Raw genomic sequence first — 22,450 nt, 5'->3', positions numbered from 1 at the left:
TTCTGGTTGTGGGGTTATCTCAAAGCCATTGTTTTTGGTGATAGCATAACCAATTTAGTGGAATTGAAGTATGCGATACACAGACATGTCTGTAACATTTCTCCAGATATGCTAAGAAGTGCTGTTGAGAATGCAATATTGCGATTTAATTTGCTTTCAGAAAATGGCGGATGCCACATTGAGCATGCTTTGTAGCAACAATAAAAGTGTTTGCAAATGATGTTTCCTCTGTTATTTCGTTTAATCTTATTGCATACAGCGCCATTCACCGCTGGTGGTGAATTTTTGAACTATTTTTTTTTTTTGCGGGAACTAAAATCCCATAACCTCTTATAGACATTTACCAAGTTTGATGACATATGGTCGGGAAGTTTTATTTTTATAGCCATTTCAAAGTGGAACTTTAATTACAAAGACCCTGTATATTTAGCTAATCAAGGCGTAATTTTTTGTCTGTAAAAATTGTAAGTATTAAGAAATCGGAGAGACACTTGTTGCTTTAAATTAATTTGCAATAAAATTGTAAATATGATGACAAAATGTAGTAAATAAGAACGTATTTTCGTGCCCTAATTTTAAGCTAATACTTCAGGCATCAAATTTTGGAACCAAAGTGGTGTGAGAGTAAAAATTAAATATTTTTTTTATTTCAAAATCCAGCATCATCTTATAAAAATCAAAAATTGTTAAAATTCCCTCTTTATTCTATAGTATTTTTTTTAACAAAAGAAAATCCTTAATAATTAATCATATTGATACTTTTTTACAGGCGAGGAAGCTTGGGAAACTTGTGAGGATAAGGAATTGAAGTGCCCTACTAAAACTTCGAAATGCGCCGGTGGTCCAAACACTTTCTATTGTGCATGCGAAGATGGTTATAAACCTAAAAGTGGAAATGAAATCAACAACAAAGAAGGATGTGTAGGCAAGTGATTATTGAATTGATAATTTAGAACAAAAACAAAACAAGAGGGAGAAATTATTTTTTTGAGGATGATTCACCACACACGTTACCGAAAATGAGATTTATTGTATGTTTTTGAATACTCTGCCCGCCAAAAAAATAAACGGAATATCCAAAATAATTTTTGATTTAAGGATGAGCTTCACATTATAGAGTTCAATCTTAATGTCCGAGGGAGTAACCTCAAATATGCTAATTAATAAGAGCAGACGATATATTAAATTACGAAATCAGACTGAAAAACGCACTTTCCCTGAATAAGCATGCATTTTTTTCAACGAATTTGGATTTCTGACCTACAAATTATAGGGGGTAGGCACAATCTGGGAAATATGATTCCCATAGGTCAGAAGAACGGTCAAAAGTTTGGATCCCTTAATGTTAATTTTACTTTTTCCGTATTTCGCCATATCTCGAACACTTAAGCGAATTAAGAGAATTTTAGAAACAATTATAAAATTTGTTTGTCCAAAGATAATCCAATGCAAAAAGTAATTTTTAGTAAATCTATACTATTTTCTATTTTAAATATAATGTTATTCATTAATAGTTTAAAAAATGTAGAATTGAAAAGAATAAAATTTTTTGCATCAATTTAAAGTATGTAATTTTACATGGCAAAATACAAAATTTGAACAAATAATCCAAATCAATGGAATAGCTTCTGAGAAATTGAATTTTAAATGAACGAATTTTCTAAATTTCGATTTCTCATCAATTATTCAACTAATTTCTCTAAAAATTTGTATTTTACCATGTAAAATTAGAAACTTTGAAATTATGTAAAAAATTGTAAAACTTCCAATTTAAAATTTTCCCGAATATTATTATATAAAACAATAAAAAATATTTATTGAAAATTATTTTTCGATGGAATTGTCTTTGGCCTAACGAATTTTAAAAGTGTGTAAAATGGTTTGAACTCGCCTCGAAAGTTCTCGAGATACGGCGAAAGATTCAAAAAGTAAAATTAGCTTCAAGAGGTCCAAACTTTGCATCGCGCTCCTAAGCAAACTAAAGACAAAATTCTTGATAGGACCATCAGGATATTTTGATTGTTTATGTTCGTTTCTTGATGGCCCAATACTATTTGACGATAAACATCGTCCAACAGTTTCAATCATGTGGTAATGGATTTTAATGAGCCAACGAACTTTCATCATTTTATGTTGAAAGATAACATTTCACTATACGATGGTCAACCAACGTCTTATGTTACAAATTCTTTGAATAACAAATTACATTATCTCATGTCGGAAACATCAAGTTATGATTGAAATTCTTGCGTAAACAACCTCCATCATTTCATGATGGAAAATGTTGTTTTAGTATACGATGGTCAACCATCAAAAGATGTTTGGTATTGGTGGACCAACAACACCATACCATACCTGCCAACTCTTCCGGATTTTCCCGAAGATTTTATTTTCATATTTAAAGTGGTAGTAAATATATACTATTTTTTTCTTTTATAAACTTAATTTTTAAATGATTTTGATCACCGCTATTCTTACAAAAGTTAAGCACATATATTAATATGCGTTACTATCATGGTTGTCAACTTAAGTTTTCTCAAATATAACGTATTTGTTTGCTTAAAATTGAAGTTTTAATTCCATTTTAATACCACTGGGAAAAATGATAATCGAATGGATTAAAAGTTGGCAAGCAAGCCATACCTTCTAACTCTTCCGGATTTTCCAGAAGATTTTATTTTCATATTTAAAGTGGCAGCAATACTCAGGTTATTCCAATTAACTTTTGAATTATAATGATAATTATAAATGAGTTTGACCACCACTACATATAAGTAATTACAATAAATATATCAAAGCATAATAATCCTTGCGCAAGCTTATTTCAACGGGATCAAAATATAAATATATTTTTGAGTCGGATTGTTTTTCGTTTATTGTTTTACAACCACTCTGAAAATCCATTCTCGGAAAGAGTGAAAGTTGGCAGGTATGCAACACCCATCCTTTGATGATGGGAGCTATTGATTTTCCATTAGACTAGTAACCTATCAAGTAATGTTTGCTATAATAGAGCTCCGACCTTTTTTTCGTGATAAAATAAGTTATTGTAAACCATATATGGTAAACTATTTCCCATTGAATAGTGAGGTATTCTTCATGACATGCGGACAATATTTTGTGCTGAATATTTAACACGAAGTAATGTTTGCAACTATATTTTGCAAATATTAATTTATGTTGCTATAAATACCAATTTTTGGTTAAATAAATTAAAAATTCTTTTAAAGGAAAATCAGTAAAAGTCTATTATTTTTTTTACCAAAAGAGTGTGCTGTAGCAACGCCTCCTACAACTGAAAGCTTCCACCCGGTTTTTTTTATCGGTAGTCCGATCAGACCACTGTGAAGGTAAACCAGTTAATGAAAGAGCCTTTTAATACCAAATCTAGTAAAAATAAGAAAGTGGTACCCAATATATGTGTCAAAAATTTATTTAATTTATGAATATGATTAGTTTGTCGTATTTACTTGTCTACCACTACAGATTCAATTCTCAAATATATATGATAAATTCCTCTTAGTAACATTTTGAGTAGACTTTCGGTCCTGCGCTCAAACTGTTCACTTTTTAAATTGTCTGCGCTGTCTACTTATAAGAAACCGTGTGGAGGCTTTTTGCTGTAGGTGGTGATGGAAAACGCTCTTTTTGCTTTCTTTGGTAAGCAGCTAAACTGGTCATCGCTTGATAATGCACTCAGTAAAGGTAAGATCCATTGACCCCACATAAAGCTGGATCAATTTCCATATCGGGGTGTCATGATCTCCCCAGCAAAGAAAATGATGGTTTTTGATTGAAAATTATAATGGTAACCAATAAATTATGTTAGATCATGATGGATTTTTTTTTGTTGGACCAACTTGAAAAGGCAATTCCTAACTTGGATTGTAGGGCAGATTTGATGGTCCCACCAAACTGTATGATGGTTTATGAAGGAAATTCAAGATGGTATAACCATCTCATTTATGTCGATCCATCAATGGAAAATCAGCGTTTTTGTCTCATATTTCCCAGATTGCTGCTACCTCCATATTTTGGGGCCAGAAATCCGAATTTGTTGAAAAAATGCATGTTTATTCAGAGAAAGTGCTTTCTTGTCTCTGATATCGTAACTTAAAATATCCTCTGCGTTTTCTAATTAGCATATTTGATGTAACCCCCTCGAACAATTTGGATTGAGTCCTAGAACGTAAATATCCGATTTTTAGATCGAAAGTTATTCCGGAGGGTCAGTTTTTTTTGGCGCACTGTGCACATGAGAATATATTCACAAAATTCGGAAACTGTGATAAATTTTCGAATATTTATCAAATTCATAAGTTAGCATATAAAGTCAGCAACTAGTAATGTGAAATGTAAAAAATTTGAATTATTTTGATCTGGATAAAACGCTGGTAACTTACTTTTTCCACACATGACTTTTCCTCTTTTATAATCTGATAAATACAAAGAAACATATTAATCAAAATAATCAACTATAAAATGCGTCTGCCGAGAGCTGTGTAAATTCACTATGATCGACGTCGACGTGGTGGCACAAATGTTTTGTTAATAGTCTTTGTTAGGGTACTAGATTTGTCACAAACTGGTGGAGTGACACGAAAAGCTAATATTGTTTTGACACAGGTGATACAAGCTTATTTGAATGTCCTAGACTAGTCACCACGCTCTTATCTGATGGTTGTTGGATCACGTGAGTCACTCTTGGAGCGGCAAATCTAGAGATTTGATTGTTTCTAAATTTGACAGAGCTTATAATCTGATAAACATAGCGTCTCAAATGTCACCCACTTAAGTTAACAGTATAACGTCCATATAGCTTATTGCTGTCCCCAAATTCCACTTCGCATTCAGTTTTCTACAGTTTCTGTGAGCAACGTTATCTCCAGTTTTGAAATATGTATCATTAAATTCAAATTCTTTCTTTTGTGTATCTTCTAAAATCTAATCTGACGATATTAGTTCTTAATCGGACCTTTCTTTTATCACGTTGAATGCCACGCTAATTTTACATGGCTTGCTCGTCAGGTCACACGGTAAATAACTACAAACTAAATTTGAAACTTTAGTCAGATTTTGCTAGTTTATAAAAGATTTAGCATGACATATCTGGAAAAAGTGGTGAATTTTATATGCCTATGAATTGTTTAAAAATAGTGGTGGATTAAAATCTACTAAATTGAATTTATTAAACCAAGAATCACAATAATTAAGTAATTTTTGAATAATTTTTTTGTAATTCCATAAAAGAGCGTAAATTTTATAGTTCTATATCATGTTATACGCTGTCAGCCAGCTGCTTTTTGCGGCTTATGTGAAACGTCAGTGTCAGCAAGCGGTGGCAGACGCAGCCTAAATGTAATTTCAGTGTCAGCCACCGGTGGTTGACGCGTCCTAAATGGAAAGTTCAGTGTCAGCCACCGATGGCTGACGCGACCCTCAACGTGTTAAATACCAGCATGACAGGACTTCTTAACGTAGTAGCTCTTAATGCTTTTTTAAAGTGCATCAAAATGTTTTAAAGTTTTTGACATATGGTTCAAGAATAGTCTTGACTGAACTTAGTAACTGTTTAACTGCATAAACATATCTTTCTGCCTAACATATACTTGTCAGTTTATGCGGAGGGCTCTTTACAACAGAACCCTCCTGTTCCTCAAAAGTCACTGGTTTTGACTATCTAATTGCACGTGCTGCAGTTATTTATGTTTTCTTTTTAAAATTCTTTCAAATGATAGTGATTTAAAAAATAATTTTACAATTGTAAGAAGAGACTATTTAAACTATGAATATAATTAATTTAAGAAAAAAAAAACTGCGGAAATCCAAAGGTACAGCACGAATACCTGACCAAAGTTCACTACACACTCAAGATAAAATGAATTTTTTGAAGTCAGGGTAATTATCATTAGTGGTGGTATGTCATCATCGTCATCAAAATTTATCTGGGCGCCTGGGGCCGTTAGCGGCCTTTTTCTCATTCGTTTTGAATTGTGATCTTTAAGGTGGTTCTTTCTGGTAATTGGAATGCAATAGTGGTGGTATGTTAATCGTGTGAACTTTTGGTATTTATTTAAATTTCATTTATGTAATGGTGGTCAAAATCATTTTAAATCAACTTTCTTAAGCAAAGATAAAAAAAAAATACTAATGCTTAAATTTTGTTACCGCTTCAAAAGTTAACACGTTCACGCCGGGGTGACCCACCGGTGGGTCACGCTAGATTGTCTCATCTTGGCAGCGCACCGGAGTAAAAACTGGCAACAAATAAATTTCATTTCTTAGTTTTTTTCCGGGAATAATAAAAATCCATATCTACCAATTGTTTTTAACGGATGCAATTTTTATATTGAATTGCTTCTTCGCCTTGATAAATTTCCTTACAGTGAATTGTTATTGTTGAGAATAGATTAACTCCTCTCGTATATTATCTAATATTGAAATAGTTCTTCTACCAGTATTTTCACTTTTCCCGGCGTGAACGTGTTAAAGAAAAAAAAATATCGCTGGCAAATCGGAGCATTTTGCAACTCTGATCATAAGGTTTCCCCTTGCACAGCTAAGTTACTAAATTGACTTCTTATTGACCCAAGAGAAGTTTCGAGCGTTTTAGACATCTGAACGTAGCACAATTATCCCTAATCAACTTCATCACGCAATCTTAAATCAACTTTTTTAGGCTGGAAACATTTTGTGTTCACATGACTTCCAAGATCGAAAAAAAAAAAAAATAGGATTATGTCCATTTTTCACAAAACTTAAGGACGGATCGCCCTCGATTGCATTTCGAAGATTACTAGGTTTTAACACATCAGTAATGTGACAGTAGGAATGTAATCATTACTTCTCTCTAAGAGTTATTACACAGTGAATATTTGCCATGCTGGGGTAAAAAACCGTTTTTGTCTGTTTGTCTGAGGAAAAATGTCCTCCCAATCTAAGATACAGACTGCTGCAAGGTGATGGAATTCTAACTTGGGCGAAATATAGTTTTCTGCCTTCTTCCCCCTTCTTAAATGTCCATTTCCTACGGCTGTCTCAAATCTGACAGATGATTTGAAAATTTATTTAAGAGGAGCGAACGTTATCTAGCTTCGACTTAAAAGCAGCCGTGCAAATTTTAAAAATTCGATACAAAATTCATTATCAGATGGCAGTGTTAACTAAAAAAAACTATAATACAATGTTTAGGAAACAACTATTTTTTAAATAAGATATGAATTAGAAACCATATAAGCATGCCAATGCTTGAAAAAATGTCTTGTTAGATATTTTGTGGAAAAAAAATACAATTACAAGACTTTTAGTGAATTGAGTCAATTTCATAATTTTGGTTTTTTTTTCCTTCATGAATTTTTTTGAGTTGTAAATACCGGTTATAGAATTAAATACTGATTTATAGCATTAAAATAGTATTACCGGAAAGCCGATTAATGTGCATCATATCTGAAATATGAAAACATCATCACTGAATTACGAAACAAGAAATATAATTTATATTTTCGACAAAGAAAAAAAAATCTAATTTATAGTTCCGACAAAGAAAAAAAAAGAAAAAAATATATTTTATGTGTAGACTTTGCATTTTGTTGTAGTTGTTACTTGCTACTAGACTAATTGGTGTCTAAATTTTTCTTGTTTGCTTCTGTTTTTTCCCCTAACAATATGAAAATATCAAATAGTATCATTCACTACATTTTGAAAAATTTTAATTTAAAGTACTTTTCCTAAAACTTCATGAACATATTCTTGGTTTCTTTTAATAAAAATTAACGCCGAATTATAGAAATTAAGATTAGAAATCCCTTAAAAATTGCGCAATAAATATATTAATGTTTATAACAAAAGGAGTAAGTAAATAAAATTTTATCTATTCCTATTAAACTTGACTTCATTTTCTTTGCTTAATGAAAGTAAAGATTAATTTCTATCCAAATATATGATCATTTTAGTTATTTGGGTAATAAATAATAAGTAGTATTAGAAGCTAGTTGGTTTTAGTATGACGTATTGATATCGCCCTAGTTGATATTTCGATATTGGTATTTTCATCTGCGTCTTATATTAGCAACGGATTAATTTTTTTTGCAAGCTGTGACAAATGAACTATATATTCTAAAATTTTAAGGGAATATAAATGAAGATCTTGGTAGATAAAGCAGGTACGTGAATCAGAATTAATCATTAATTAGGGAAAATGTGTGTGCATCAGAATATTTTTTTACGCTAACGTTAACAATGTATTTCACATTGAATTTACAAATATAATTTTCATTATAAATTTATTAGTGATAAAAATAATGGGACAAGAAATAATTAGCCCTACCTTCTAATAAATCTAGAACAAAATAGTTTATACCCTTTTCTTCTTTTTCAGGCCCTGATTATAGCAACTTTGAAAATATTATTTCCTCGCTTCATTTACCTAGCTCTTTAAATATTAAAATAAAAAACATTATGCTAAAATTGATATGATATAATGATAATTGTATTGGTAATGATTCTTAACATATGAAACAACAATTACTGTTTGTGAGTTTGATCTTTGATGTATTAATTCATAGATCTGATGCTAAATTCTAGTGTGGTGACGAAATTTCTGATAAAAAAAAATAATTTATCTAAAAGCATTTCTCCTAAAGGTTCAATGAAAATTTTTTTTATTTCAAATATGTTAGATAATCCTTTCAGTTCAAAGGTCTCTCCTCCCTTATACTTTAGAAATTTATTCTGCAGTCTCTATACTTTACAAATTTAATTTGCGTATAATATAATCTGCAATATTTTAGAAGATATCGCAAACGCTTATGTGATTTTATTCATACGACACTTCCACAAACTGGATCTAAAGGAGAGGAAAATAAAAATTTTCAGTGTTTTTTTTAACTATTTAGTCGAAAACAAAATTAAAAAAAAAGGGTATACTTTTTTTCAGGGAATGAAATACAGAGAGTTTTAAAATAAAACTTTAAAAAATTCACTCTGAGCTTTTTTATAAGCGGTAATGAATCGGTCAAAATTCAAATAACTATAAGGCTAATATAGTAGTCAATAATTAAAATAATTTTTTAAACGTTTAAAATTCAAAAGCATAGTTCAAATAAGTATCAAGTCAGTTTGTTAAATTGTATTTAACTGTGGAAATATCAAGACTGGAAGAATGTTTATGAATACTAATTGTTGTTTAAACGTTCGACTTAATTGATATATTCATAATTTAGGGTGACTTATATATAGATATGATACAAAAAATTAACGGGCGTAATATATATATATATATATATATATATATATATATATATATATATATATATATATATATATATATATATATATATATATATATATATATATATATATATATATATATATATATATATATATATATATATATAAGTTCAACGAAGAATAAAACAAAGAAAAATAAAAGATATAAGAAGAAGGGGGGAAATAATAAGTAAAATATATATATATATATATATATATATATATATATATACTGTTGTAATGAAATTCAGAGATCATGACAGACATGTCAGAATGACATGTTTAATAGAACATTGCTCAGAGAGTTACATAGTTAGAAAGTACATAGGGACAGAAGAAATAGAAAAAGAACATCAGATAAACAGAGTTACTTGTACTTATAGCCTTCTTGGGCTCAAACGTAACGGCCAATCAGAACATTGTGATAACATAAGGACGTAGAAGAAAGCTGCTTCGAATAAGTGCGATTGCGGTTTTTACTTAACACCCGCCCTTATTGCACAATAGATAAATTCAATTAATATATAACATTATAAGGAGGCAAAATTTCTGACAGTCTTACACCGGGCAAAGATTTTGTTAACATATCAGCAATCTGAAAATTAACTAGTATATAATTAACTTTAATATCATTCTCAGTGATAGCATTTCGAATGCATTTCAATTTGTTAATGTTTTAGCCAATTCAATGTTTTAGCCTGCCATGCGAATTTTCATTGGTTACACATTTAATACGAGATTGATTATCTTCGAAAATGATAATATTATCAACCTTAATAATTTCATTTATAAAGTTTATTAGAAGTAACAAATCTTGAACACTTTTGCATAAAGCAAGCACTTCTGCCTCTGTTGAAGAAAGTGCTATACAATTTTGTTTATTACAACGCCACAAAATAGGATTATTGTAATACATAATTACATAACCAGATGTAGATTTTCTATCGCTTGGATTTGAATCCCAATCTGCATCAACATACATAGATAAATTTTATTCTTTTGTAATGCTTCTTTTATACTCAATTTTAAAAGTTTGAGTTCCCTTCAAATATCTCAACACTTTCTTTAACCCCTTGGGGACGGGCAATTCAGAAAAGCATTCGTACAAAATTAGAACCAAGTTGTAATTAAATAAAAAACGGTAACTTAAATGTAGTCGTTGTTAATTTGACAGACTTACGTTACTTTTACTTTAATTAATTTTAGTTTAATCATACATATAATCAATGTTAATTCAAGGTATAACTAAATAGTTTTATTTTGAACAAAGTAATGGTGAATTAAATAAATCAAACAATTATAACTCCGCCCACAAATAAACTGCTAAAGAAATACTTTGATTATCAGTTTTATCTTTTTACCCTGATTGATACGGTTTTATACTGGCACGTATTTGTGACAGTCGGCGCGAAAGGGTTAAAGAACACCAAGCTGCATCAGTAGGATTTTCCTGAATTTGACTCAGACAATTAACTACAAATAACTTATCAGGTCTAGAAACATATGCTAGGTATAATAAAGAACAAATTAATTCTCTATATGGACCTTCAAAATTATCTCCTTTCATAAAACTAACAGATGTAGATTTTGGTTCAATTGGTAGAGAGTAAGGTTTGCACTCAGACATGTTAAATTTATCGAGCAATTTTACTATATATGATTCTTGATTTAACAACATTCCATTAGAAGTTAGTTTAATATGAACACTTAAGAATTCAGACATTTTTCCTGATTTAGACTTTCTAAATTCATTAGATATTAGAGAAATAGTAGTGTTTACTTCAGCATCATTTGATCCTGCAATTAAAAGATCATCTACTTATAAAGCTATCAAAATTCCCCCGTTATTAGAATTTCTTTCAAATATGCACGGTTCATTAACAAATTTAATTTTAGAATAAAATCAAGAAATCTTTTAAACCATTGGCGTGGTGATTGTTTAAAGCCATACAAACTCTTATTAAGCTTACATATCTTAATACTGTTATCGTTGTAACCTTTCGGTTGTTCCATATAAATAGTTTCATTTAACTCACCATTTAAGAAGGCACATTTAACATCTAATGTATAAAAATTCATATTCTAATTTAAAGCAATAACAAGCAATATACGTAATCCAGATAAACTTACAACAGGAGAAAACGTTTCTTTGTAATCTATACATTCCTTCTGCATGTAACCCAAGGCAGGAAGCCTTGCCTTTACTTACCGCCCCCTTTTTTTTTCGTAACACCCACTTATAGTTTATAGTTTTCCTTCCGGGTGGAAGTTCAGTTAATTCCCAAACTTTGTTTACTTTCTTCCGGGAATGGAATGAAGATCCATACTTTCCATTTCCTCGTCCATCGCCCCCTGCCACAAATGTTGTTCTTGTGGGGGAAGGGATGCGAAGTCATCATAGTTCACCGTATCGCAGAGTGAGCAGTCTCAGGTTTCACTGGGGGTCTTTCATCAACTTCTTCGTTATCCTAGGGGAAGTGGTCATCAACCTCGGACTTTCACTTTCTTTTTCGGTTACACTAAAATCTGAATTGTTGTGCACATATTTTTCGTAGATCTCTTTAACTTCATTGAATTTCACGTTTCGCGATACTGTTATACGTTTTGTAACGGGATTCATTAAGCGATATCCCATAGTGGAATATCCTATGAATAACATTTTACATGATTTATCATGCAATTTCTTTCTTTGTGATGGTGGTACGAGCATAAATGCATCATAACCAAACACTTTTGTGTTGGATAAATCAGTGTGACATCCGTATTTTAAGTTGAAAGGCACATCGTTGTTAAGTGAACTATTCGGCATTCGACTTGTTACGAAAGCTGCAGCATGAGCTGCTTCACCCCATAACTGCTTTGGAAGATTTGATTTGATCAACATTGCCCGCCCTTTATCTAATAGAGTTTTAATCGCCCGTTCTGCAACACCATTTAAAGATTGCGCATAAGGAGGCGCTGGAACAATTAAAATTCCAGCGTCTGTTGCAAAATTTACTATATCGTGAGACAAATATTCCTTCACATTATCACATCGTAACTTACGGACGGACGGATTAGTGTTTAGAAGACATTTTAATTCTTTATTTACATCATTTTTACTTATAAGAAGTGGCACCTCCATGAAACGTGAATGATCATCAATAAGAGACATGAAGTATCGTTCACCTGCATGTGTTTCGGGTTCAATGGGACCACGAAAATCAGCATAAATCATAACCATAGATTTAATCTTTTCTTTTTCTTAGACCTTTTTCCATCGGGTCAGCACTCTGCCTGGCACATACACAGATTTCACAGAAAGATGTTGGAACAGGTAATCCCATCTTTGAGAGGACTCTATTTGAAGGATGACCAAGACATCGATGCCCGTGGTCTGCAGGGCAATTCCATGTTGTGGTACAATTTTATTAACATCATTAACATACACTTTCATCACGATATCCAAAAGAGATGTTTTTTCCAGAAGATTCAATAAACACTTTTTCATATTTAAATATAACACTGAAGTTTGCTGTTTCAATATTTCGCACAGAAATGAGTTCACAATTTAGATCTGAATCAAAGAGGACATTTTTAAGAGTTATTTCAACACCAGTCGAAATTTCACCTATGATTTTACCAATTCTTTGAATAATGAGGGTGGACGCACATTTTACTGTTCCTGACATTGATACGAAAAACATTCCTTTTGCGAACACATATGTGAGGCTGTACCCGAATCAATGATGAACTTGTCGCAACTGACATCTCCAATGATAAAAGAAAACACTGCCGATGAGCTGGTTTCATTGTGTTTAGAATTTTTACAGTCTCTTTTCATATGACCACTTTTGTCACTATTAAAACAGGTAATCTTTTTACTGCAATATTTGGCTGTGTGTTCTTTACGCTTGCAAAATGAACAAAATAAGTCACAGCGCTAATTTGAATTTTCAGGTGATTTCAGGGAAAAAGTCACATTTTCCGAAAGAAACTTATCCTTTTTACTTTTATTTTCCCCTTTGAAATCAAACAACAAAACCTTAGCGTCTATCGGTTTTTGAGAGACAAATTCTAAGAAGAGACTTTCATTCGGTGAAAAAAAACAAGGTTTTCCTACTCTCCATTTATAACACGTTTTGGAGCAAAAATATTAGCTTACCAGCCGACTCGGTGAAAGCAAACCTCATACCAATTTTAAAACCAGGGAAACCAGATGAAAATTCTGAAGCTTATAGACCAATATCATTGACATCTTTTCTAGCCAAAACATTTGAAAGAATGTTATCCTCCAGACTCAAATTTTTACTTGAATCAAAAGAATTAATCCACGAAGAACAGGCAGGATTCAGAAGCAATATGTCTACAAATAATTCAATAATGAAGTTAGTTCATAAGGTCAAAACAGGGTTCAACTCTAAAAGAAGCTCCTTGGCAGTCTTTGTTGACTTTCAGGGTGCCTACGACACTATCTGGAGAAAAAAGTTACTTTACAAACTTGATTAAATCGGAATAAGATGAAATATGTGGAATTGGGTAAGAAGATTTTTAACCCAAAGATGGGTAAGAACCATATGGAATGACACGGAATCTCAATTCCGACAAAGTAAAATTGGCTTACCTTAAGGAACAGTTTGCAGTTGCTCTCTCTTTAACATATATATTAATGACCTCATAACAATCTTAGAAGAAATTCCCGGGGTTATTGTCTCCATGTTTGCCGATGATTTAGTCATTTGGATTGAGGCAACTAACTCCAGAAAATATCAAGATCAGAAACATTTCCTCAAGAGCTCCATGAATGAAACATTGAAAATAAATACTTCAAACTTGGTACATTGATAATAATATGCTTTTAAATAAGAACAAAACTGTGTATCAATTCTTTTCCCTCCGAAAAATTAAGATAGATTTTGAATTGAAGATAGATGATGCTACACTAAGTTGGAGTGATTGTACAAAATATCTAGGCGTAACACTTGATAACAAATTAAGCTTCACCGATCACGTGAAAGACACTGCAGAAAAAGTGGAAGGCAGAATAACAATGATGAAAAGATTTGCAGGAGCCAAATGGGGATGCAATCAAGCAACTCTGAATTCAACGTATAACACATATGTTAAACCCATAATCAAATATGGTAGTGAGGCCTTGATTTTTGCGGCAAAGAGTAGTATTGACAAACTAGAAAAGGCGCACAATAAAGCCCTTAGGGTTATCGCTCGAACAGCAAAAACTACCCCAGTCGCAGCAATGCAACTGTATACTTCCAACCCTCCCATCACCATCGAAATTCAAAAGCAGGCAGTCGGAAGTTACATTAAAATGTTGACCTCACACAGAGCGGAGTGGATTCTAAATCAGGAACCCAGTACTCTCAAAACTCAAGTATCACCAGTAGAAATATGTCAAAACACACTTCAAGATTTCGAAGCTAACATTCCTACCGAAGGCACATATAAAATTATCTACCCACTCGAATACGTAGACATCGAAAACAACTTGACTGTAGGGAACTTGAGGAAAAAAGACAGTATCGAGGCAGAGCTGAGGGCAACTGCGTTGTAAATGATCTGCGAAAAATACCCGTAAAGCAATTGGCTACATGTATATACCGATGGATCTCAGATATAAGATAGAGGTGGAGCTGGTGTTTTTTGTAGACTAATTTCTCAAATCGCCCCCGTGGGTCATTATATGACCAATTTCGATGCAGAGATCCAAGCAATTTATCTAGCATTACAGAACCTAAAAACAAGATCTAATGAGTTCCTAAGGGTGGTTCTATTGGTAGACTCCATTTCTGCAATTCAAGCAATAACAGAAAACCTAATGTTTTTAAACTAAGCTGTTAAACGAAATTCAGCTCGATATAAACCTCCTCAAGGAAATGAATAAAATTATAGTTATACAATGGATCACTTCACACATTGGTATCGAAGGCAATGAGAACGCAGATTATCTGGCTAAAAACGGTACAACTGTGCCTCAAGAAATAACAACCGTCACACCTGATACTCTTAAAAAATACGTTATGAAAAAACTCATCGAAATAAATAATTATGATTTAACTATAAAATCAAAAGGCAAAATATGGGAAAATATTCAAGATAATTGGAAATTTCTTTGTTACCAACCCCGTAAAGAAGCAGTAACCCATTTTAGGCTTAAAACAGGCCACGATTGCTTATCAGAACAATTATATAACACAAAAATTCTTCCCAGCAAAGCATGCCCAATTTGTGACACCTCTTGCAAAGCATGCATCTCCCAGCCAAGCATGCCCAATTTGTATTAAACTATGATCACCCCTTGTGTAAGAGACTAGATAAGAACTCCCAGAAAAGTGGGAATGTCACTAAATTGCATTGGGAAGCAAGAATTCTCATGAATTGTCACTAACTTTACCTTTTTCATGTTAATGTTTAAAATTTTATACTGTTGAAATGTTTATTGATTCAAATGTTTATTGTTCTTTATTGTTCACTTTACCAAAATTGTTGAATTGTTTCTTTGTTATTTTTCTGCTCCTTTATGATGCAGTGAGCTGTCAAATTTTCTGGATTGAATTCTTAATAAAGCCATATGAAACACTTTCATTCGGTTGATTAGCAACTTTAACATTATCATATTCCTGCGGCAGGAGCATCAAAGGGTAAATAACTTAAATTGCTCACCTCAGCACCAGAGATTCGCAGATCATTCACGAGCTTGTTGACATCATCAATGTCTTGTCTCAAGGAAACATCTCGACTCTTCCGCATCATAGCCAGGAGCTTCCGGGTGAGTATTTCACAGACTGCACCCTTCGCCTCATAAATGGAGTGGAGATTTTCCATACAGCTGCAGCCGACTTCTCACTAGGAAAGGCGGCAAAGACTTGATCCTTCAACAAGGAAATCAGCATGGCATATGCTTTCTTTGACTTTACAACCTCAGTTTCTTTGGTTGGGTTGGGTTCTTTTTCTAAAACATCTATAATGGCTATAAAACATCTATAGTATGGCTTCTACACGTCTACGCCACATCGGAAAATTAGTATCATCAAAGGGAACAACACCGAACTGCTCTTTATGCAGTATAAAACCCTCGAGCAATAAAGAGAAAAAAGAGCAATAATGAATTACTTTAATTCAGCTGCAACTTATTAGAGATAAGCTAAGCAGTGTTTTGGAACCACGCTCTGCTGTTGTTGTAATGAAATTCAGAGATCAGTGGATCGAAGAATGACATGCTTAATAGAACATTACACAGAGAGTTACACAGTTGGAAAGTACACTAGGACAGGAGAAATAGAAAAGAACATGAGATAAGCAGAGTTACTTGTATTTATGGCCTTCTTGGGCTCAAACGTAACGACAAATCAGAACATTCTGATAACAAGCGGACGCAAAAGAAAGCTGCTTCAAATAAGTGAGATTACAGTTTTTCCCCAGCAATATATATAAGGCAACAACTCAGTGTCACCAATATTCCGTCACCGTCATTGGTATGACAATATGCAGCACCATAGCATAGTTTACGTTTAAAATTTAGACAGTCTCATTGCAGGAAGGAAAAAAAAATCCAAATAATCACTTCATAACTGAGTTTTTATTTCTATATTAATTTAAAATAAATCAGAGTGAATACTCAGCTTTTTTTGACGTGCCTGAAATTTTTATTTAAGCAAATCTAACAAAATGTTTAATAATTACAATCTTTTGTAATAGATAGTGTAATACCTGAGTTTATGGTTTCACATAAAAGAATAAATAATAATTTAAGATTTCAAATATATATTTGAATTTACCCCCATTGAAATTCCTTTTTTTTTCTTCAAAAATTCTTCTACTCAAAACGAAATTCTGAACTCGCAATGTAATATTGATCTTTTTCATCTGTGTCAAAATTATAATGTCTCTCCCAATACCAATATTCAATTTGAAAAAATTAACTATAAACCATGCGGAAGGAGATTTAATTACACAATTAGCTATATTCTACTCAGAAAAACAAAAGTAAACTCTCACTACCTTTAAAAATATTTGTTACAAGATTTGTCCTTGAAGGGCCCTGTTAAGAAAAATGATACAATGCTCAAAGAAACTACCTTAGAAATAAGAATTGATAATTGAAAAGCTGAAGCTGTATAGCCTACTGTCTTGTTAGAGTTATTTTTAGAAAACAAAATGTAATTTCACTGTACCTTCGTTTAAGTCCTTTTGTGTGCAGTTATATTTTCAGCATATATAAATCATACAATTTTAAGTTATGCTCCAGTATGTTTTTAAAGTAGAATCTTACATGTTTTTCCCGTTTTCTATTGTGAAAAATAGTATTAATTTAAAACTGTCTCGCTCATAAAATACTCATAAGGGGAAAAATTTAGTTGAGTGGAAAATTTTTTATAAACTTATTTAAAGAAGTCCCGATTCTTAAAATTAACGAAAATTGCAAATCATGTTTTACTTAAAGCAATCTGTTTCTGGATATAAAATAATGTCTGAAAACTTAAAAGAATAAATAAAAAACCTCTAATATTTTAAACCTGCTTATCACTTATAATTTTATTTTAAAATTTGTTCGCTCATGTTCAAGACAAAACAAATAATTTAAATGCTCATTGAGCGGCATTTAATGATATTTTTTTCAAATTTTAAAACAATAATTTTTAATTTCTTCAAAATTTTTTTAAAATTTTATTCACTATTTTTAAAGTTGTAGCAAAATAATGAAGTATGACAAAAAAAATATTCTTTTTATTTATCAAAATATCCTAATTTCCATATTATTTCAGCTAGATTTAGGACATTTATGCAATTATCTCGGATGAAAACCCAAAAAATTTGAAGCAAATTTCAAGCTTTTTGTTTGATTTTTTGCTATATGATACTGAAAAAAAATTTATAATTATATTCGATTTCTCAAAACCCTGAAAGCTTTAAAGTGAAAAAAAAACGCACTAACTGAATTACTCAAAAGATACAAAATAATAATATAATTACGTATTTTGTCATTTTGAAGTTACTGGGAAAGATATAGGGAAAAATAGGAATTCGCTTCAATATAAACTTTAAGCATAAGTGATGATTTGTTACGGAAGTATTTTTTACGATGAATTGGATGAGGCAGAAGTGAAGTCGGTCAGGTTTATAACATTAAAGTTTTAAAAACATTTTTGTATAGACAGCTAAAATTGATACTAACAGAATTTAAACGGATCCTTCGTTGAAGAAAAAGTCTCTCATTTTAGACTCTTACTGGTAATCTCAGGTGGCCAAAATAGACATACAATAAAGCCTACTTCAGAATTTTACCAAGCAATTTTAGTAAACAATAAGTTTTATTGGTGAAATTGATGCATTGCAATCTAGATAGGGAAAGTATTATTCCTAATGCAGTAATGCAAACCGAGTAGAAGGAATCTAAAATGAAGTTCACAGAGTTAACATTTCAAAATTAAAAGGATTCCTATATTATTAGTTCATTAGCAGATATGATTAGCTTATTAAATACGTAGGTATTTTGGTCTTGATAAGAAGAAATTTGGAATCATTATCAAAAATGAAGTCCTAAAAATATGCAAGAATTATATCTAGTGAAATCTTCAATTTTCCTACATTCTATTGAATTTATATATATTAAGATTTGATTCATTCACTTTATAATGCTACTTTTAAATAAAATGTCATCAAAACTAACTCATGATAGACTGAAACTTCAATAAAATGAATATGTTTCCTTCGTTTCTGTTGAAAAGATGTTAAAGTATGGATCTGAGCTGTTGTTAAACCTGCTAAATAACTAAGAAAAAAAATTAAATTTTGAACAGATTTGCGCGATTTGTTTTTTTTAATCAGTCGTTTCTGCCTTTTTATATGTCCCTTCATCGTTTTCAAATTTTATTTCGTCATAAAGCTTTAAATTAATCATTAATCAATAGGAATGACAACAAACAGCATTAATAAAAAAACTAAAGTAATTTTTAGCAAATTGGACACTTTTGTAGTAAGTTTCAAATAAAGAATTTGAAAGTACGTTAACAATTACGTAAGGACCTGTTTTGGCATGAGAGAACTTGACTTTTAAAGGTGACTCCGACAAATATTCTTATTTGAGTTTAGGGGGTTTTAAATTTCATATTAAAAACTTTGAAAAGAATCCAGATAAAGTTATATAGTGAGATTTTATGTATAATCCAAACAATTTTTTTATTTTATTGTATTTTTTAGCTACAACCCATGAATGCAAAGACACTGATTGCACTGGAAAAAATACGGAATGTGTAGCGAATGGCAACACTTTTACTTGTGAGTGTAAAAAAGATTTTAAACCAGTAGACGAAGATAAGAAAGGGAAACCGGAAGCGGATTGCGTTGGTAAGCATAAAACAAATTTACACGACCTATTTCTTTCCAGATTAAAGAAAACGATATCCATTTGTAATAAAAATCAAATGTAGGAATAAGGATAATTGGAATTGATTAAACGTAATAAAATTAAAAAAAAGCAAATGAAAATACGTTTTCTAATGGAAAATATTTTATTTATTTTTGTTGCGCATTTTCCCTTTCAAAATAGTATATATAAATTTTAAAAAAAATCAGAATTTTATAACAAATGATAATTGTTTGCAATTATCTTCCGTATGAAAAAATTGACGGGAGAAATACATTAAAGGTCGCTGCTACTAAATAATTGTGGTGTAATAAATAATTGTGGTGTTTAATAAATCTTTTTTAATCTCAGAAATGATGGAATTGAAAAGTACCTTATTTTTTTGAGTAATCTTTAAAAAAGTACAGAATGTGATTCGAAAGTTGATTAATGATATTTAAAGTTTTAAGAAATTTAAATAAGACTTTTTTCATTAATTGCCATTTACAATTTACTACAAAGTTTAAAATTTGCTTGCTCATGTTCAAGATAAAGCAACTAATTTAAATGCTCATTGAGCGACTTTTAGTGATTTTTTTTCCAAGTTTTAAAACAATAATTTTGAATTTCTCTAAAAATGTTGTTTAATTTTATTGAATATTTTCAAACTTGTAGTAAAAAAATGAAGTATGACGAAAAAAAATTCTTTTATTTATCAACATATCCTAAATTCCATCATTACTTCAGCTAAATTTAGGACATTTATGCAATCATCTCGCATGAAAACCCAAAAAATTTGATGCAAGTTCCTAGCTTTTTGCTTGATTTTTCGCTATAGCATACTGAAATTTTTTAAAAATTATTTTTGATCCTTTAATCCCCTGAAAGCTCAAAATTGAAAAAAATCGCCCGAACTAAATTACTTAAAAGTTAGAAAATAATAACTTAGTTATTAATTTTGTTTTTTTTTTTAATTTCCCTGGAAAGATATAGGAGAAAATAAAAATTTCGCTTCTACTTAAAGTTTAAGCATTAGTGACGGTTTGTTTCGTAAGCATTTTTTACGAGGAATTGGATGAGGCTGAAGTGATGTCGGTCAGGCTTATAATAAGAAAGTTTTACAAATATTTTTTGCACAGATAGCTCATATTGATACTAACAGAATTTAAGCGGATCCATTGTTGATGAAAAAAATCTCTCGATTTAGGTTGTTACTGGTAACCTTTCCTAACTCTTATTTTTAGCCCTATTTTTGTTAAAAGGCCAAACTTGAATTACAGTAAAGCATACTTCGGAATTTTAACAAGCAACTTTAGTAAATACTAAGTTTTATATGTGAAACAGATACATTCTAATCTAGATAGGTGAAGTATTATTCATAATACATTAATCCAAACCGAATATAAAGATTCTAGAATCAAGTTCACAGAGTTTACAGTTCAAAAGTAAAAGGATTCCTGTAACAACTGATATGATTAGGTAATTAAATGCGCAGGTATTTTGGTCTGGATGAGATAGAAATTGAGAACCATTTTGAAAAATGTGCTTAATACATGCTGGAAATATATCTACTGAAATCTTTAATTTTCCAGCATTCTATTGTATTTAGATACATTAAGATTTGATTCATGCACATTATAATGCTACTTTTGAATAATATGTTATCAAAACTAACTCATGGAAGTTTCATATCTATACATTGTTACAAACTTCTTGCTTGGAGACACATTAGTTTTATGGATTTTATTTTAACGTGAACTCTAAAATGTGGCTAGAAACCAAAGAAAACGATTAAAATAATGGACAAAAAAGCATTAATATCTGATCTTGGTTAATAAAATGAATATTTTTCCTTCTCTTAAATTGAAAATTGTTAAACATATAATGTAGCTCTGAGCTGCTGTTGAACTTGCTAAATTAATGAGAAAGAAATGTAAATTTAGAACAGTTTTTAGTGATTTTTTGCTTTAAATCAATCGTTTCTGCCCTTTAATATGTACTTTCTTTAAATTTTATTTCGTCTTAAACTTTTAGGTAGGAAATCTTTAGGGACGACAACATTAATGAAAAACGTAAGTTATATTGAGCAAATTGGACACTTTTGTAGTAAGTTTAAAATAAAGAATTTGAAAGTACTTTAACAATTATGTAAGGACCTGTTTTGGAGTGAGAGAACTTGACTTTTAAAAGTGACTCCGACAAATATTCTTATTTGAGTTTAGGGGTTTCTAAGTTTCATATTAAAAACTTTGAAAAGAATCCAGATAAAGTTATAAAGTGAGATTTTATGTATAATCCAAACAATTTTTTTATTTTATTGTATTTTTTAGCTACAACCCATGAATGCAAAGACACTGATTGCACTGGAAAAAATACGGAATGTGTAGCGAATGGCAACACTTTTACTTGTGAGTGTAAAAAAGATTTTAAACCAGTAGACGAAGATAAGAAAGGGAAACCGGAAGCGGATTGCGTTGGTAAGCATAAAACAAATTTACACGACCTATTTCTTTCCAGATTAAAGAAAACGATATCCATTTGTAATAAAAATCAAATGTAGGAATAAGGATAATTGGAATTGATTAAACGTATGAAAATTAAAAAAAAAAGCAGATGAAAATACGTTTTCTAATGGAAAATATTTTATTTATTTTTGTTGCGCACTTTCCCTTTCAAAATAGTATATATAAATTTTAAAAAAAATCAGAATTTTATAACAAGTGATAATTGTTTGCAATTATCTTCCGTATGAAAAAATTGACGGGAGAAATACATTAAAGGTCGCTGCTACTAAATAATTGTGGTGTCACTTTTAATAAATCTTTTTTAATCTCAGAAATG

General features: G+C 31.0%; 1 protein-coding gene across 3 annotated transcripts in view; it reads left to right on the top strand.

The window, feature by feature from the left end:
- Window positions 1-22,450, top strand: part of LOC107446532 (uncharacterized) — a 149,303-nt gene that overhangs the window by 14,547 nt on the left and 112,306 nt on the right. For all 3 annotated transcript variants that reach the window (XM_087163687.1, XM_087163686.1, XM_087163685.1), the window contains exons 2-4: window positions 770-925; window positions 19,465-19,611; window positions 21,940-22,086. In XM_087163687.1, the coding sequence (XP_087019813.1) occupies window positions 770-925; window positions 19,465-19,611; window positions 21,940-22,086 (450 nt within the window). The remainder of the gene's footprint in view (window positions 1-769; window positions 926-19,464; window positions 19,612-21,939; window positions 22,087-22,450) is intronic.

The sequence above is a fragment of the Parasteatoda tepidariorum genome, chromosome 5 (assembly GCF_982258835.1).
Source record: "Parasteatoda tepidariorum strain Cologne lab strain chromosome 5, Ptep-v5.0, whole genome shotgun sequence".
In the NCBI taxonomy this organism is placed as follows: Eukaryota; Metazoa; Arthropoda; class Arachnida; order Araneae; family Theridiidae; genus Parasteatoda; species Parasteatoda tepidariorum.
The sequence above is the reverse complement of the archived record's forward strand: the minus strand, read 5'-3'. Positions and strand labels throughout refer to the sequence as shown.